Source organism: Channa argus, chromosome 9, assembly GCF_033026475.1.
Source record: "Channa argus isolate prfri chromosome 9, Channa argus male v1.0, whole genome shotgun sequence".
Lineage (NCBI taxonomy): Eukaryota > Metazoa > Chordata > Actinopteri > Anabantiformes > Channidae > Channa > Channa argus.
In genome coordinates, this window is record NC_090205.1 from 8,409,503 (window position 1) to 8,429,451 (window position 19,949).

General features: G+C 39.7%; 1 protein-coding gene across 1 annotated transcript in view; it reads right to left on the reverse strand.

The window, feature by feature from the left end:
* The window catches only part of pdia5 (protein disulfide isomerase family A, member 5), a 51,261-nt gene that overhangs the window by 22,157 nt on the left and 9,155 nt on the right, over positions 1-19,949 (reverse strand). The window contains exons 3-11 of the mRNA XM_067516100.1: positions 15,940-16,027; positions 11,512-11,595; positions 11,340-11,385; positions 10,117-10,209; positions 8,766-8,826; positions 7,850-7,917; positions 5,117-5,208; positions 1,548-1,619; positions 231-367 (exon numbers count right to left, since the gene is read on the reverse strand). Coding sequence (XP_067372201.1) covers positions 231-367; positions 1,548-1,619; positions 5,117-5,208; positions 7,850-7,917; positions 8,766-8,826; positions 10,117-10,209; positions 11,340-11,385; positions 11,512-11,595; positions 15,940-16,027 — 741 coding nt within the window. The remainder of the gene's footprint in view (positions 1-230; positions 368-1,547; positions 1,620-5,116; positions 5,209-7,849; positions 7,918-8,765; positions 8,827-10,116; positions 10,210-11,339; positions 11,386-11,511; positions 11,596-15,939; positions 16,028-19,949) is intronic.

Sequence of the window (19,949 nt, forward strand, 5' to 3'; positions counted from 1 at the left end):
AGGATAAATAATTAATAACTAATAGTTAACAATTCAGACAATTCATTATTAAATCTTCAGCAAAAAACGTCAGACATTTGCTGATGACCGTTTCTAAAATGTGAGAGTTTATGTTTTACTTAGTAATAAAAATGTAAATTGCAATTTCAGATGGTTAAAAAATATAAGTACAGTCTACATCAAATAATTTATTATACCTCTGCAGTTTTTCAGCTTGCTTTTTTACTCACAAGGGGCGTAGAACATGACCAGAACCGAGGGATGTTCCTCCAGGAAGCTGTCAAAAGACTCATCAGTCAGGTGGAAGACGGCAGAATCTGTCTCCGACCACAGCACCTCAGGGGTTTTTGGCTGGGGAGGCTGAGGGCTAAAACAGGAAGAGGGGAAAAAGAGAGAGCGAAAGAGGAAAGGGGCATTTAACAGGCAGACAAATTCCAGCTGGTGTTTAAATCTGTATGGAGGAAAATAATAATAATAATATTAATATTAATAATAACAGCTGTAACCTACACTCCACCCAACATGTCACACTTCCTGTCTGTCTCACACTCACCAAGCAGCCAGGCTTCGATTACGGAGCACAGGGCCGCAATGCCAGGAGTACGTGGACACAGACATACAGTAAACCTGTGCACACTCGCTGCACTTACGCACGCATACGCCACTTAAAGAGACACACACATACACACATTTCCCTTCTGCAATCTTTTGTCATCACACATTCTGGCGTGAGCAGAAGCCACGAGTCAGGACATCTTTTAAAAGAAAAGACTAGAACTGTGCTACTGGTATTGGAAGATCCTTTTATCCAGAATGTCAACTGTCTAATATACATCTCACTGATACAGGAAAAGGGTCAGGATCAGAGTTTACCAGACACTTTATCAGATGACATCTTTGATTGCTCTTCTGCAACATGAGATGCAGTTCTCTTCTGTGCTGCCTCTATAGAGCACATACCACACCACTTGTGCTGTCCCACATTATTGGTGTGAGAGCACAGATACATATATATCACTAAGGATACGGACTCTGCCCACTTCTGTCTATTTATGGGCTCGAAACTAGACTCGACACACTCAGGGATGTAGGAGGAGTTGTAGAGGCTATATCTGGAATAGATACTATGCCTATCCCACTGTCTCCTTTGAAAGCTCTGCTTTGTTGCTCTGGCTGTGGCCCAGTGGACAGCGGTGACTTTGCTGCCAGCCCCTCAACACCAGTGGGAAAAGGAGATGGAGAGGAGAGAAAAGCAGCAGAGCCAAGAGGGGGTGTGAGACTGGGAGTTATGGGCAGAGCGTGTGAGCCAAGGTGAGAAAGATAAATGAGACAAGAACAAGAATCCACAAGAAGTGTGGATTGATGATACTGTGGCAAGGTGAGTCGAGCCGAGAAAAGCTGCGATGAAGACCACAGTGATGGTCAAACAAAAAGTGATGCCAGACATTTAAGGTGAGATGCAAGAAGGTGAGATGCACTGACGGAGCTCTGCTCTGTATTTTAAGCAACTTGAATTAGTTCATGAAAGTGACCAGGACCATACTCACTTCTTCATCCAGTCTGCAATATCTTTGCTTGTGGCTCCGTAGTTTTCATAGTGGTGAAGAAACTTCCCCTTCCTAAAAGACAAAAGTAATAATGATGACACAAATCATTTAACGCATCTCTACATGGATCTGAGAAGGTTAAAGCTTTTTCATGTGTTTTCATTTTTTCACAACAGAAAGTGCAGCCAGCCCAAAGCGCAGGTAAAGTGCCAAAGCACTGCTGTAGAGGGATATACACTCCTGCACCGACACCTGTATGTTCAGTGCAGGTACGTTAAAGCAGTGTATACAATGATTTATTGGTAAAAAGACAACTGGTTTGTAGATGTGTTTTGACCATTAAAAGGAGTCAGAGTTGGAAAACTGTCGCTGATGTGAATCAAAGCTGATAACAGCTTCCATCCTCCACAAAGATGTTTCCATCCAAGCAGGGGACAAATACATTTAACTTCCAAAAAATCTTAAAGATCTAATTGACAATTTTTAATGTTTTTACTGTTGTTTAACAAAATAATGGTTTAAGACCAGAAAAACCTGAACACAAATAAACAAGAGTAAAAACAGAAAATGATTTTGGGGTCAACTTTCAGTGTGATGGGACAATTTATTTTTCCACATATGTTCAGAATTTCAGCGCATAACTGGAAATGGCTTTAGTGTGAAGTCTGATTTTCCATCATATCCAACACAACAGATGTAAAGACAGGATGGAAACACAATTATAAAAAGACATAACATAACGTAAAACAAAGCCCTGGGTCAGACCGTTGAGTAACACAACAAGTCAAAGCCAAAAGTAATTGTTTTAGGACAACTGACAAAAGCTCAACATGGGTGGATACTTGCTCTGTCTTGCGTTTTTTAAGTCTGGCCTAAAAGTGCATATAAGAAATAGCCTGTTGTAAAATGTTTGAAATTAGCCTCAAGCACATCTTAAGGTCTTCAGTCTGAAAGGAATCAAAACTAAAGCGGATTGTTTTCATAGGAATCAGTTTATCTACTCTTTCGGCTGTAACTTAATGAAGGCAGGAAAGATGTGGTGGCTTTCATCCCAAAGGATCAATGTCAGCAATGACTGGCTCTGGGCAGCGTTATCTGCAAACAGCGCAAGGGTGGTGATGACCGCATATTCAGGGCAGGCAAAATTAAAGGTGATACGTGATATTACACACACACACACACACACACACACACGATCTGCAGCTTAAAAACTTGCATTTTAAGTGACCTGAGTTCTGTGGCCGAGTGTTACTGCTTGGAATTCAATCAGTGAGATTTATGACCAAGTCTACATTTGCTTGCTTTATCTCTACACCAAAACCCTGTAAAAATCAAGTAGAGGTAATGTGAAATAAATGTCATTTGCCCTGCAGTCTCGTGTGTTTCTCTGCGTTAAAGGACACAGCAAGGACAAAGAAGCTGAAATTTTTTCACTTCTTTTTAATTAATAGAAAGTTGAGGTAGTAGAATAGTATTTTTCTCAATGAAAAGGTACAAGGCCTTAGACACTTGGTCTTAACAGGTGCAGCAGCGAGATAACTCCAGCTGTGTTGATGCCGATTTACCCTGTAGTGATTAGTTGCTGTTTATCAGCGAGGGGCTCATTACTGCAGCCAATGGGCTTGAATGGTCGTTAGGCAGTCCTGCGCTGACACTAATGTGCTCTCGGCTAACAGACTGGCCCTGGCTCAGCTACACAAGTGCATGTGCATGTGCATGCGTGTGCCCGTACAGGAACAGGGCACGCGCGCGCACACCCACACACACCCACACAGACTAACCACAGTGGCACTTAATCAGTCCTGGTCTAATTAAAAGGCCAGACTGGAATGAGAGAGTATTTAATGTGGAAATGCAGATGATAAAAAAGGGTGCAGGAAGAATAAGAAGCAGACAAGATTGTGAGCTACAGAGCACCAGCAGACATTTAACAACACTGTAAATATGAGGATGATGCAGGGATGCTCTGGCTGCGAGGGGGGGGGGGGGGGGGTCTGCTTTAACAAACACGATCAGTCACACTCTTCAGCCCTTAATGAGAATGTGGATACAAGCTTTGAGCCTGTATGCATACATTTAGATACCCAGACTGAACACTAAAATAAACAGTATATATTTCCCCTAACTACTCTAAAGTACTACATCAATGTCACATGTGGCCTTTAGGTGTTCAAGATATTTTAAAAATGTACAGTATATTCAAAGCCCTAATTTAGTTTTACTAGCTAACAATTAAAAATGCTGACTAGCTTCGAGTCTTCAGGCAGATAATGCTGCACTGTCAACAGCCAACAATGCGGCAACCAATGGCAGCTAACGAGAAGTTTGAACAAAACACTCCAGGCGACAAAGCCCAATTTTCACAAAAATAAGGATGTTGTGTAAAATGGAAAAAAAGAGAAACGTTTGAATTACACTGATGATTATAAAACATCTCAAGAAATCATATTAGATGCTGAAACTGAGAAGTTTGTTACTGCCTCCTCGAATGCAAGTTAAAGCGTTTGCATTAATGCACCAGAATGAGTAACTTCCACATATGTGAAATGCATCTACATCCACCTTTTTCAGAAAAGGTCCTGCTTATTTTACCAACACTATTCCAAACCACAATCTGCACAAATTACAGCACGGTGCAGTCCAGGTGCCAATCTCACCTGCCTGTCCAGTCCAGACATGTCACCCTTTGAAAACATTTGTGACATCATGAAGTAAAAAAATTAAACAAATATATACATTCACTGGCCACTTTATTAGGTACACCTGTTCAATCTAAAGCAATCCAATACAGCAGCTCTGCCATGAAGCATTTTTTCAACCTCCCAGACAAACCTAAATGAATGAGGGCGCCAAAACATTAGAACCACCTCATTCTATAATGCATTCCTGTACAACTTTACTACCCACCTGACCTCAATAATAAACAGAGTAGAATTATCACCTTTCTGACAGTTTCAACTTAAAAATGGACAAACACTGTAAAATTAGAATTGGCGAAAGAGCTGCTGTATTTTTTCAATTAGATTGTACAGGTGTACCTAATAAAGCGGTCAGTGAGTGCATCTCCTTAGCTGTTAAATGAAAATGGGATCCAACACCGTAATGAAAAGAAGTCCTTGTCCCAGCTTTTTTGAGATGCGTTGCATCCAATTTAAAATGCACATTTATTTTTCAAAAACTATTTCTCCGTTTCAACATCTGACACATTGTCTGTGTGTCATTAAGAATGTAAACAGTGTCTGTTAACCAATACTTCAAGCTGTGTGTCCATGCTTCTCTGACAATGGTACCCAGCTGGAGACAACACTCCTGTGAGTTTACTTTTCCCAAAAAAGGAGTACTAGACAATTTCAAAGCTTGTCAGAAACTCTCTCCTTTACACCTGCTAAAAAGCAAGTTCTGGACCCTGAAGATCACCTTTGCAAGGTGCAAGTCTGCCGCCATGATGTCCGTTAGTGTTTAAGAGACCTGGACTGCACTCTCTGTTTGAAGTGTCCCTACTCAGATGTTCTGAGCCCTGGAAGTGAGGGCTGAGCCTAAAGTGAGACAGATGAGAGGACTCGACTCACTCAAAGTAGCAGAAGGTCGGGTAGCCTTTGACGTTATACTCCTGCTTGAGGCTGTCAAACTCAGCCGGGTGCACATTCATCCCCGCCAGTACCTTAACAAAACAAAATAAAAGAGAAAAGTAGGCATGGGTTGTCAGGGAGGTGAAGGAAATTGAAGGCAGAGAGACGAGACAGAGAAAGGACATCAAACATCAAAACAGGTTAGTTGTCATCAAAGAGCTCCAAAATAAAAAAGATGGATTACTCCAAGTATGAAAAGAGACTCTACTGTGAATGAGCATGGAGAAAATGAATGTTGATGAGCAGGCTGTAATCAAACACTCACTTTTTCCTGATCAAATCTTTATTGACATTTTCATTTAAATAACTGACACAACATGACTTGAGTTTTGAGTTTTTCTTCTGCAATATGGAAATGGACTAAAATCTGGTTTTTAGATGTGTGTCAACAGTAAACTTGTAAACCAACATTTAATGGATTCGAAGAATTTGAGTGCTTTTGTTTTGCATCCGGACTAAAAGTTTACAAGCAAAGTAGCAGCAGTGGTCTACTTCCATTCTCATTTTACTGCAAATTATCAATAAATGGAGGAAAAGACTCTGCAAACTTGTGGGACAAGAAACAGAAATGGGTGGCATCAGAGAAACGGCTATGTTGTTATCAAAACTGAAAATCACATTTCTGCACGGATCACTTAAGAAGGGCTAATGCTAAGCTCGACATACACTGTAAGCTCAAATTTTATGGTAAAACATGAACCTGCTCTTTAGATGTTAGTAATACATTCTCCTAAAATTAACATTCTATTAGCAGGTTGCACGCTGCCAACAAGAAGGTGTTACTATGCATGAATGTAGCATTTAACATGTCCAAGTGTAGCGTTTGCAGCCAATGTAAGGCCTGTTGAAACTCTTTTTTTTTTTTTCAACCATATTGGCATTAGGTTGGTGCACAGTATACAATGCCAAGCATGTTTGCTGCATGTGTGCTTTGTCACCTTTAAATACACTGATAGATAAATAAACAGCCATTCATAAACCCTGAGGTAACTGTTAAATTATACCTGGCTATATGTGAAAGTGTTTGGACAAGACACTGAAACCCTAAGTAATGGAGCCTAAATGTAGCAGATGTCCTCAACCATTTCCCTATGGGGATCGATAAAAGTACCAGGGATTTGGACACGGAGAACCTTTGAAAACATTTGAAAATTCAACAGATGAAACAGCTCATTCTGCACCAAAGTGACTTGCTGATACAAAAGAATTGGTTCTGTGGTTTCCTAGTTCTACAATATTCTAGTTTGCAAGTTCAAAAACATGGCAGCACTCATTCTCATGTCTATGGCAGCTAGTAAGTCCCCGCCTACTACTAGTTGTTGGGAAATAAAGATAAAAAAAACTGAAACTGTTCTGCAACTGTAACCTGACAGATTCCAGGATGGAGGATTCACTGCAAAACACACTTATGACAGCAATTTCTGCAATAGAAGCAGATCCAGGAGTCAGGACATACTGTACCTTCTACAATATTTAAAGTCAAGTGTTTTTCATAACTATCACTGATATACAGCACAGGTATTAAAAAAAATAAAAATAAATAACACAATTAAACCGCCCCCACATTAATCTGAGAGTTTTTCCAGCCTGATGAGACGCAACACTTTAGACATCACCTTTACAGCTTCCTGAGTCCATGACACCGACAAGAGAAATGTGTTTACAACTTGGCTGACCACCACTTCAGTATTCAAACCTTTCACTTTGCAGCAGCACAATTACCTCACACTCGAAAATCTATTTCAGCATCACACACAAACACACACACTCCTCTGTGTTGTGTACTCAAATACATGAGGTTCATTTTAAGTGGAGAGGCTGAAATCCTCACTGCTCATGAGCATAATCAAACAAACATGTAGTTTATTATAGTTTCATTCATTTCCGGCTTCATGTGAGGCAAACACGACACACTACTCCTTCGCTCTCTCCTCTCTGCGCACATTATACAGGATGTTCTCAGATTCTTCTACTAGTTCTATGAGGTGGAAGTGTTTATGAACACAACTAATTTGTTTCCCTAGTTGATCACAGAGTTGCTTTACTGTGCATCGCTCTCCAATGCTATTAAAAACTATTTCAACAACCATCCACCCCTGACGGGGGAAAGGAAAAGTTGAGGAGTAAACACAAAGGCTGGACAGGCTAAACTGACAATAAATCTATACAGAGGTTGTTAACTTCAGCCGTAAGGACACTGGCTCTTGATTTTAGCTGCAGGTGTCAGGAAAAAAAAACAAGGAACAAACATTTATTGCAACAACTGATTACTAAAGAGCACTGAAATCATTACCCACACACACACACACACACACACCTACACCTAGTTACAATTGGTATGGAATCAACTATCTCTGGTGTTCAGTTGCAAATCAAACATAGATCAACTACAAATTAAATCCAGCAAAGGGCGATTGGGGCTCCTAGATTTCCATCTGGGGTATTATCGTGCAGAGTCAAAGCCTGTGGTGCAGAAATTTCTGAGGTTATCAGCTTGTGAGAACCGCAACTAACCCTAAGCCATTATGCTAAGCTAACCACCGAAACACTCACTGCTGACACATCTTGTCTAATCGGCAAACATCACAGAAGGGAAAGCTGCAAATCAGCGCCAGTTCATGCAAAAGGACAGCTTACTAAATGCACAGGGGGGGAAGGATTCAGCAGACTTACATATTTGCCCTTTGTCTCTGTGGCCGCTTGCTGAAAGATGGGCTGCATTCTCTTACACACGCCACACCCTGCAACCGTAACACAAAACACAACAGCACAAGCTATTACAGAGAAGTCAATGGGAAATGATGCTCTGACAGCGTCGATACAAATGTCAAAAGATTTCCCATCATCTGCTAGGGGAATGGTTTCAGTCAGCTTGCAGTGTGTCATCGGATGTGAAAGAGATGATACAGTGAAAACCGCTGACCATAACAAGTGAGCACATTTACTATTAAGAGACAAAACCATTAAGTCTTCAATGGTGAAACACGTCAGTTAACTTCAATTATCGAAACAGTTGCTTGGTCATTTCGAAAATCAACTGAATTGGTCAAAAATGTTTTTAACAAATGTACTGCTTTAAAGAAAAGAATGGGTTTGGCCTGCTGGTCACAGAAAAACAAGCATGACATTCAGTATGAGCTTTGGAGACAGATGATGTGCAATTTAACAGTTTACTGACAAACTAAATATATTATTGAGACGTTTATCAGTAAAGAAAAAACTCATTAGCTGTGGTCCTATTCTCGGTTATATTAAATAAAACCTGTACAGTATATTAAAAGATAAAGTGCGTTGCCAGGTATGATGAATGTCATACAACTCATCGCAGTTTTTACTGGGACAGTGTATCATTGCCAAGTACTATATGCCCAAGTGCATTAATCTAGTCCCGATACTTGGACAGCATACTCTGTCTTCAAATACAGCATCTTATATGCTAAGTTAATTTCATATGTTCTGGACAGTAATAGCTGCTGTCAGTTCCTCTTGGTACACTGTGTTCTGTCAGAGTATGTTCAGCCTAGCAAAAGAGAACCACTTGTCTTTGTTAGTGTGAGTGACTGAACACTGTAATAATAAAACAACTCACAGGGAGCATAGAACATCATGAGGATCGGCCTCTCCTCTTTCTTCAGCAGCTTTCTGAAGTCCTTAAAAGGGAGGAAACACATTTAAAAGGCAGTATATCCAGGAACTTTCAAAAGTATTCACTGCACTTTTCACATTTGTGTTGAACAAATATTTTAAAGGCTTAAAAGCTTCCATTTCTTCATTAATATGCTTTCAACAACCCATAATGCAAAAGAAATATGTTTTTAGAAACGATTACAAATGTGCACTTCTGAAAGTTAGTAATTAGACCCTTTGGTGAGGCACTCCAAAATACGCATCCTGACTGCTTTAATTAATATTGAGATGCATCTTGAACTTGGTTGGAGTTTACATGGCAAAATAAATCGTCTTCGCATAGTACATCCTAAAAGATCCCACAAATCAAACTGCATGTGAGGACAAAACCTGAGCCATGAAGTCCTCTCTGTTGTAGTCACTGATAGAATTGAGTCAAAGCATAAATCCGGGCACAGGTACTGCATAGCAAAACACTTATTATGTCCATGTAAACAAGGACAACCACAAAGAGCTCAATGGTCAACCTAACAGGGCTTCAGAAGTCTTGCAGAAGACACCGTAGGAGAACCTGTCAGAAGAAGAGCAACTCAGCAGATGCAGGTCTTTAGACACTTTGACAAACTGCAAGCCTGCTGCCATATGTCTCTTACATAAACAAAATTTAAAGTCTGGAAGCATGAGAAAAATCTCTGGCTTGATGAGACAAAAATTTAACTGTCTCGGTACGAAGCCAAGGACTTTCTTCTTTGGACGACGGGTAGATCAGCCCACACGGTAGTTGCTCTTTCTCATCATTAACTTCATGAGCTCAGCTGCTCCCTAAAAAACTGTATTCAGCATAACCTTTTGTTGAAATATTCAACAAGGCTCCAGGCACCAGAGGACAGGCAGGCAAAAACTGACAGGACTGATGTCTATTAAATGAAAGCACTTTTAAAAATGCAGTATACATCTATAGGTGTCTTAGGTTTTGTTTTTGTTTTTTTAATGAGTGCCGCCTGACCTGTGTGGATGACAACTGATTGGAAATGTTTTCTAAGCTGCAAAGACAGGACTGTTTTATTTGACTTCATGCACTACGCTGAGCAGGTCTTTTAAGTATACAGTCCTGGTTTTGTGCTAGAGAGGTGGAAATACTATCAACTTCTGAAATTGATTGAGCCCCACCGCAGGACAGGAGGGGGTCGCGCATGACTAACTTTTTTCGTGCCATCTTATACGTATCTGTCCTGTTTTGTAACATTAACTTTCTGTCAACTGGATGTCGCCAAGTAGTCATGCAAAACAGGCTTGTTTAGGTTACTACTTACTTTTTCTGACTCTATGTGAACAATGTCTTTTGCCTCAGGATTCTCCTCCCACAGCGGGGGTCCTGATGGGTCTTTCAAGAATGCTACCATGGACTGAATGAAGGAAAAACAAAATGACAGAAGTCAGAATAACATCTTTGGGAATTTTAAGAAATGCAACAACTTGTCGCAGGCATGAAATTGTCAAACAATTTACATGAGCATTGCAGAAGTCACTCTATAATTTAGTACAGGCAACACTGTAGGCTGTGCCAGATGGAGGCTCATATAGATCAACATGTTTGAGCATCTAAAAGGTTTCAAAGCTATTTCAGTATCTTTAAGTATCTGTTAATGGGCTTGGTAAAATTTCCTGTAATTATAATGAACCATATGTTTGCAGAGGCAACAGCAGAAAATATTTCATTCAGCAGCATCATAACAATACGAGTGTGGACATGGGTAGAATATTTAATGATTATGTTGCTGTTTTTGCAATGGTTTAAACTGAGAATTTTGTTGTTTTATTGTTTCAAAAATCCTTCGATCTGTCAGGAAAGAAATATGGGGGATCACTAACAAACACAATAATTAAATCATGTCAGTCAAAAAGAAAAAAGCACCAGATGTCGAATTTCCTTTGGAGGAATTTGTCCAAAACTTAGTCTTTTTTATATAAATCACTGTTACAATTTACAACCCAGTTCTGACATTTACACATGTTGAGTATGTTGAGCTGAAGGAGGAGAAACTTTTTGACCATTGCTTTCTATGTAATGCTAATTAAATTTAGAACAATTTTGAAAGTAACTATAATGAAACATAGCTACTGTGTGATTTATCGCTGTACATAAAAAATAAAAAAAAACAGCAATCAGAGGGGACCTATTAATCAAACACCACACTGTATCTGACTTAACATAAAAGATATGGGAATGCTCTGTATAGACGTTTCAAGACACATAACTACTGCTCTAAAATCATTTTCAAACTGCAAATGCAATGTTAGAAAGAAAAGAACCATTTATTTATTTTCATGCATAATCTTATCAAAACATGCAAATTACTCTTATCCAATAAATATAATCAAAAATTACAGATACTAGAGTGGGGTGCACAGGAAAGTATAATATCGTTAACAAGTTTGAAAAAATGTATAAATGTGAAGAGCCATTGGTAATAACAGACACAAAAAGAACAAATATAGTGCAGACAAGGATTATGAATAGTAGCTGAGCACTCACCTTGAACGTAACGGGCCTGTTGTACTCTGTATGGAAGGTCCCATCTCTGCAAGACACAGCAGGAGTAAAGGGTGAATAGCCTGCTTCTTAAGCTGCAAACATGGGAGTAGTTTCCAAAAAGCACTGAGGTGAGAAAAGGTGTCTGAAAGGCAGCGGAGTTCTGGTTACTCACTTGTAATGTAGCAGCTCTGCTCCTCCATGTTTGGAGCTCGGGTCCACCTTCACTTTCTTACAGAGCTTCCGACCTTCTGAATCTCTGTCAATGAGATTTGAAACAAACAAACAAAAGAACAGTCAATTTAAGCTTTAAGTGGCCCAGTGTTCAGTCAAAAGAAAAGTTAAACCAAAAAAAATAAGTAACCGCCAACAGAGCAAGGCTACTGATGTGACAGAATAAATATAGTGTGTGTATATATTTTTTTCTTTTTTTTCTCTGTATTATGTACTTAATTCTGTCTAAGACGCTGCACCAACGTGTTTTCGGTCACAATGACTCCGCATAAAGCTTCACTGAATTTAATTTAGAAAGGAAGAGAGATGATGAAGACAACTGCATTAACATTTCATCAATCTAATCTCATGTAGGGTGTTATATAAACAGAGCTCTCTGCCCCATTTATTAGTTTCTCCAGTATGCATACACAAACACAACTGCAATGGGAAAGCAATACTGATTACAACCTATACTGTGCAGCATGTCAGCATACAGAAGGTCTCTGTCGTATAAGGGCTTCTTTCTGTAATTGAAGTTGGAAAGGAAATAAATATGGTATCTTAGCCACCTACACACTTCTTACAATGAGTCAATTGGAGCAGCATGAAGTACTCTTCCTCGTCTGTAATAAAGAGCAGGGCAAATATGCATTGATTTAGATAGCGTGACGGAGACAAATCCAAGTTGTAGAGAAGACCCAGACTGAAAGAATTCTATTACAGCTCCAACACCCACAGTAGTCAAATAGGTGCTCAGAGTAGCACTGCTTTAAATGAAGAGGAGTAAAACTTCAACGCATTTACAAACAGTATTTCAGCTGAAGCCTGTGTGCTTATTGCTCAATGCCACATTTTGCTGACTCATGAAAGCAGATGGCACCACTCAGGGCACACCAGGAGCAGATGTGACCTTGACACGTACCTGCAGATGACACGCGGCCGACCGATTCTGAACCAGTTGGCTCAGTCTGACTTCCTAAAAAACCTGCCGCAAGTGACAAACGCAGTGAGGGCAACAATGTATTCAAAACCCCTTAGGGGACCATCATTCAAGTTGACTCCGTTTTAAGATTGTTTTGTTATATCCTTTTTCACTCTTAACTAATTTCAATAATTGAAAATGTTAACTTTAACACTAAGTAATAATGATCTTGAGCATAGTTTTGAAAACTAAACTATTCTGTTTACTGATGGCATTAAATATCACCAGGTATTGCTGATTAGCAATTCTGAGTAAAGTAGAAAGTATGTGATTAGGCAACACATAACCTGATCATGGGCCAGTAGAACAATGCCTGTGGGTTTTCAGCCACTTACTAATTTGGTCATAAATTAACAGTAGAACTGACTCACAGAACAAAAGAAACGTTTTCAAACATCAGTGACTGTGAACCAACCAGTGCAACAGCAGTAATCTTCAATCACAAGACAAAGCCTGCAGAAGTTAGAATGACTCACTAGTTAATGTTCAGTACACAAAGATCAAAGGCCGTGAATGGCAGCTCATCAGAGACCCATCCACCGGATGAGCACCACTGTGGTGCATTGTTCTCTGCAGTAATGTCAGTCAATGCGTCGGTGCCAAAGCGCCAACACTGCAGTGAGCAAGATGTGACTGGTGAAGTAAAGAGATAAGAAAAAAACAACAGAAGAAAGAAAATATCGTCTAAGCATCTACTGTATGTTTAGGATCAATTCAGATCCAAAACATCTATTTAGCCAATCATGAGTGAAACAGCATATATGTCATTTTGAAATAACAGCTTTATCAGACACAGAAGCTGCCCGATCCACAAACTGGAGACCCTGGTTAAAGTTTTTTTTTTTTAACCTAAACTGATATGATATGAATAACTGCAAGTGATATGACGGGATCCTGCTCTGCAGGGGTTTTCCAGAGCTATAGAAACAGTCCTATTGAAGTTGTACTGTGGGGTTAGAGGTTACAATATTTGAATCAGGGATTTAATGTATGATAGTGACTTTGGTCAATATACTGTAATTAGGTCCAGTTTTTAGTACTGGCTAAATATGACAAGCTGCTAGCTGTCAACTTCTAATGATAAATGAAAATGAATATATCACTCTTTGATAAGTTTTCACATGTGCATGTTAACCTTTGCCCTAATACAGTACGCAGCAGTGAAATGTAGAGCCACAGGAGAAGGTGAGCAGCGATGCAAAAGTGAACGTACAGGTTTCTTGTTGATCCTTTACAAATTAAAAATTAAATTAAGAAATACAAAATTTAAAAAAAGTTAAGATCACTGTTGATATCAATTATCCAGATGGGATTGAAGTACCTCTCACAGTAGCATGCCAAAGAGTCTCCGTGTGCTCTCCATGTACTGACTGCAAAAGCAAATACCTTGGGCTTGGACAGACTATTTTCAGAGAGAAATCCCCTTCTACTAACAAGGTGAGTGAGATGCACCTGATGATTACATAAATATATAGGAAAAACAAAAAAAAAAAAAAAAAAAAGTGAAATAAAAAAATGGAAGCCAAAACTCTGCATTAGGCCAAAGTCAACAAAGTCCCTTTTGTACAGGATTAATAATGGATTCACCGTGCAAAGAGGATGAAGCTCTGCGTGCCATTTAATAATTACTCTTCCAAAACACAAATCCTAATCCGTGATGGGATTGTCTGTACTCTCATTGATTCACACAAGACCATCTTTCATACCATGTTCTATGTCTGTGTTAAATCTTCAGAGGAATGAGAGCAGACAAGCCCAGTCCTGATCTCCCATCCTGTATGAGATCATCTATTCCCTCTGGTGGATCCCAGTTGGCCAACACTCAGGTCCCTATCATCTGTTCAAAGTGTGTCATTCTGCCCTTGGTGGCCTCTTCCTTGGCAGAGCTGACCATCCTCACACGCTGTGACATGAGCTCTACTCTCATTCTCCCTCTGTCCACCATGAGCACTCAGCTGGAGCTTCGATTGGGAGCTGGTCCATCTGAAATGGTGGAGAAATATGCCAAAAAGCACAATGTTTCTCTACAAAGCTTGGCGCCAGATCCATGTGTCCTGGAGTGATGAACCCGGCTCGCTCTAGCTCCGCTGCCAGGAATCTTGCCCAGTATGTGTAAATCTCTGCTTAGCATTAGTGCACACTCTAGAATGCTGTAGTCGTTGGCGAAACAAGAGAAATGATACCATACTCTGGAGACAAAAACAGTAATGACTGTAACCTTAAGGTGGCATGTGACACAAATGACTCGTCCCTTGAAGAAAACCATGCACACCAACACTCCTGACAGCTGTGGGTTTAGTTCCTCCTCCTTTCTGTCCACCTGGTGTCAGATCCTGGATAAGCTTGAGTGAAACTGTGAACGCTGCCCTGAGCACTAGGTGTCAAAGGGGAGTTTCTGACTTCCTCACACTTTCTTGTTTTATGCTGCATTGCTTCCGCTCTGGTCAAAAAGATGGTTCATGTAGTTGATGGGTTGGCAGGTACAAAAAAAAAAAAAAAAAAAACATTAAATGAAGTGGAAGTGAAGGTCGGGAAGGGCAGAAAGAACAACAAGGCAAGGTGAGATCACTGGGGAGCAAAGTAAGCTGTGCTTAGAGACAACAATTCTTGCCAGTATCATGGATAATGTGTGTATTGCACGTGATTAATGTAAACGATACAATGGGGGGGGCTGGAGATAGCTGTGCTCTAGAATTGTTCTGTGAAAAAGTGTGCATTCTAAATGTATCTAGTAAATTACTACTAATTATTTGTTGGTTATTTTGGTTTGGTTGATTATAGACAGGATATTTTTGTAATTATATGTTTGGGTCAATAAAAAAAAAACAAAAGATCCCTTATTTTCCTTACATATCTACAAACATACCTCATAATGAAAACATGAAAGAGGTTTGTTTGAAATCTTTGCAAATATAATTTTAAAAAAATGACATTCAACTCATTGAAAAAGAAAAAGAGAGGAAAAGATACAAAAAAACTAAAAAATGAATGACATGACGCAGTGTTTCTTCAGAAAAACCACTCATCATTAAAGTGTGTGCCTTCATTGTACCTTATCATTTTAGCATAAAATGTACACAAAAAACCCAGGGAGGACTGAAATGGTATAAAGACATGTAACACATTAGATCCAAAGCTTCAATAGCTCCAACAAGAGAGAGGCCTCCTGTCAAATTGTGGCCATACAAAAGAACCCGTGGAACTAGGCCATTTACACCCCAGTGAAAACGCCATAAATTGTGCAGATGGGTGGCAGTAGAGACATTCATAGGAGGAATAAATTGCTCTGCCTTTATAACTGCTGTCAGAAAATGCCTTGAACAAAAGAGGCCATATTTTCGATGTCAATGGGTGTGATTGCGAAAAGAAGTCCTAGAACGTGTGTGTGTTTTTTTGCCAACTTACCCACAGTTGACCCAGGCAATAGTCCCTTGCCCCTTTACTGTTTGCGCCACATCTGACAACAACTTCAGGTGGGAGTCCCCTGATGTAGCTACAGACACAGAATAAACCATGGTCAGCCTTGTTTCCCAAACCACTGAATAGCTCAGGATAACCCAGAGCCTAGAGACACAGAGGACACTGTCATGTCAAACACAGCATAGAGGATTTAAGTTACAGTGGAGCTCAGTGCCTTACTAAAGCACAAAGTGATGAAGAAAGAGATCGCTGATTTTGGGTTAGAGGGGTGATGGAAGAGGGTTGTCTAATGCCTTTCACTGGATGGGTTCAGTAGGGGGGCTTAAATTACATCAGCTTTCAACCTCTTACAATAGTGGGACTAAGCATGAGATGGGAGGATTATGTGCGGAGACAAAGACTCTGACTGCTGAAGCCGACCAACTTTTCAGCAAATGGCTTAAGCACAGCATGTATGTTTTGGCGAACTATAGCTTGTACCTGCTGCATGCTGCTGCTTACCATATTCGGAGCCATGATGAACATCAGGAGTGACCTCAGTCAAGGGCAACAATCAGAGTTCATAACCAGTGGAGACGCGCAGAATTTACCATTTCAGAGAGAAATGACAGCTAAACTGTGCAGTTTGCTTTCAGTGTTAGGAAATAGGATAAACTGTAATAAACTGCACCAGGTACAACAAAGCACAAAATCATATTAGATTTTGAACAGATTTGGCAAGCAAAGTAGATTCCTTCAAGTTAAGTAAACAAAGTAAAATCTCAGTCCCTGTGTAATGCAACAAATCATTTTTACAGTCCTCCCAAAACCAGATGTGTTTTCTTCACTGCATAAAAAGAACAATTGCTCTCAGCACTCCAGGCCAAGGCTATATTTAATGTTAGGGTCACTGCCATGACTCCCTCGGGTCCTGCCTCGGGTCGGTAGCATAACATCTGGCACTTTAGTGTCAGTTCAGATATGAGGCAGGAGATGAGCAGATCTTCTAAAAGGCTCATCGTTAAAGTTTGATGGGAACCAACCAAAATCAAAATCACCAGGGATGGGACTGAATGCAGAGTGTGCTGGATAAAAAACAGGAAGGACCATCTTTACTCCAACAGGGAATAGTAGTTTTTTTCCCCCTAATTTCTCATGCCAAAACATCTAGACCTTCCCAAAAGGGATTACAAGACACGACCACTTTACAGCATAGGCGCTCTTCTGGTTACACACACGGCAAACTTCAATATTTAAACAACCGGACTAGTCTTTGTGCACCAGTCACATTCACAAAATGACTTTCTGTTTTTATGCTACTAAACTAAGTTCAATGTACTAAAAAGCGCAATGGAAGACAAAATGGAACTAATCAGTTATAGAAAACACTGAACAAATGTACTTTTCTTCCTCTAAATTAAAATGCTGCCCAGGTCGAAAAGCAAAAGGGGAAATACCAATGAATAATGGACATGACTAGAAGGGGTGAGGTAATTGGCTGGTGGGAACATAAAACCAGTGTGGCAGAAAACCTGCATGAGGATTGGAAACTGCCACCTTCTTTAAAGAAGAGCTGTCTGTGTGATTCTAAAACCAGAGATCAATTAGAGCGAGGACTCAATATGTGGAATTGTTATCCAGTGATCTAATGCAGACTGATACAGGCCACACAAAAAATTAAACAAATCTGTGGCTGTGCAGCTTTGAGACTCCTTTAGTGCAATTTAAGGAGGAGGAGGATGGAAATGGAATGGGAAAAAATTGAAAGTTCAAGCAGATCCTTCTACGAGCTTGCTAAATGTATTGCTACACTTCTCAGAAACATGCAAATGAAAGTGGAATTAAAATGTAGTGGGGTGCATTAAGGGTCCCCTAATGGTCAGAGGACCACAGCGTTTTATAACTTGGTTTGATGCATAAAGTGTTTTAGTTTCTGTTTATCGACTACTCTCTAATTCCATAAGATAAGCATTTCCAAATTCATTACTGGAACATCACTGAGATCGTCCCTCTAGAGCAGCCTGCACACTAAAACTGCACAAAACATTAATTCTTAATAAAGTGGAACATACTGTCATTAAATGTTTTTAATTTGCTACATCAGATTTGGGGAAAGCTATGAAGCTCTTTTAAACTAGCTATGTGAATACGTTCATTTTCTTTATGCAAGACTTGTTAATACAGTATTTAAAGAAGTATTCATGCATATACTGCATTTACTCTCCCCCAGTGGAAGGAAATGGCAATTAATTTTACTTTAGTGTTTCAGTTCTATAGGTTAAGGATGTTTAATCAACACATAACACTGAGAGAGACCGTTTTAAGATTTCAGTCCTAAGTATTTTGTGAACCATCTCAACTTCTTATTTATGAGGTATAAAATATCTTCAGCAGTTTAGGGCATGAAGAAGTTCACTCGCTCATCTGTGCATGCTACAGTGGTCACCTGCATACATTCTGTTTTATTTCACTAAATGATGTTCAAATCTTGTTCAATTTTGAAGAAGAAAGGAAGAGAGAAAGAAAGGGAGCCTTAGAGTGATACATTGAATTGACTTGTCAAGCAGCACTATTTAGACAAATTAACAATAAATCAGGGGGTCCCATATGACTTGGCATCTCAAGACTGGATTATCTACTCACATAACCACACTTTGCCATTAACTTGTTTTTGGACTGAGTGAATAGACTTAAGAGTTTAAAAGTTTTGAATCCTTTGATGCTCATTTAAAAGTTTTGTTGTGTCTAGTTGCAACATTTCCCGAAAAAGTGAAAGCACAGTTGTCTTTGCAAAAGTAACCCCGCAGTGTTACGGTTTGCCTTTACAGTGTTTCCAAAAAACTAATTAGAAAGCTCAGGAATATCTGTAACCACGTACCTAAGATACCAGTGTTAAAGTTCTATCAGTTTACTGTGAATCCCTCCAGGATTTTGCTGACTTTATGTAGCAGCCTAAATTGCCTGATACTGTGTCTTAGCTTTTCTTAAAATAAATCAAAATAGTTATTCCCTCTGGTGGATCCCAGTTGGCCAGGTTAGTTAGAAAATTTGGAATTTTCTATTCCACCACATTTCAAAGGTGCTCTGTTGAATTAAGGTGTAGCGACTGCAGAGGGCATTTGAAACCACTGTTGTCCACAAACTATTAAAACACATCAGCCAGACACACTACTGCAGTGGGTGACGTGTTTCTTCATTCTAAAAACCAAGACCCTCATAATATAGTATCCAGGCTGAGAGTCTAATTCGTCCTCAAATGTTGCGCAAGGAAGTGCCGAACTGGAGGTGTGCGATGGGATGTTTGTTAAAAACAGTGCAGGTCTATGGCTCTAATCAACGAGTGAATCCAGGCTGCAAAAAATGTATTTAGAAAATGACTAAAGTTATCCTTTAAACTAGGCTCAGTTGGTGCTAAAGGGCGCAAAGTGTGCCAAAACATTTAAAAACATTACGTCACCATCACCAGCCTGAACCATGATACAAGGCTGGATGGATCTATGATGCCATGTTGTTTACGCTAAATTCTGATCACATGTCCAAAATCTCTTAAATCACCCGTCTTCCCCATTCTGAGGCTTGTTTTGACCATGTTTAGGTGCCTAAATGCCTTAAGTTGCTGCCATGTGATTGGCTCAGTAGATAATTGCATTAATAAGCAGCCTGACCCAATAAAGTGTATATTGCAGTTGACACCACAGAGAATTGAAAAATAAATTCTGACAATACACACAAACAGATCAGGACCGTTACAAACATTTCATCAAGAAAAGATATCAACCTTACATTCACTATAGGTCTAACACCAAATGATTTTTGGTTTTCCAGTGTTCCATTGACAAGCTATTTGAGAGTCATTGAGATCATACAAGCACCATCCATGATCCATTACTATAATTACTCAGCTGTCCCCACCTCCTCTCTTGCTAGAAACAATGGAGGCTCAACTAGAAATGTATGCTGCTTCATGAGACCACATATAGTTGCACAACATCACTGAGAGCAAATTTCAAACTCCC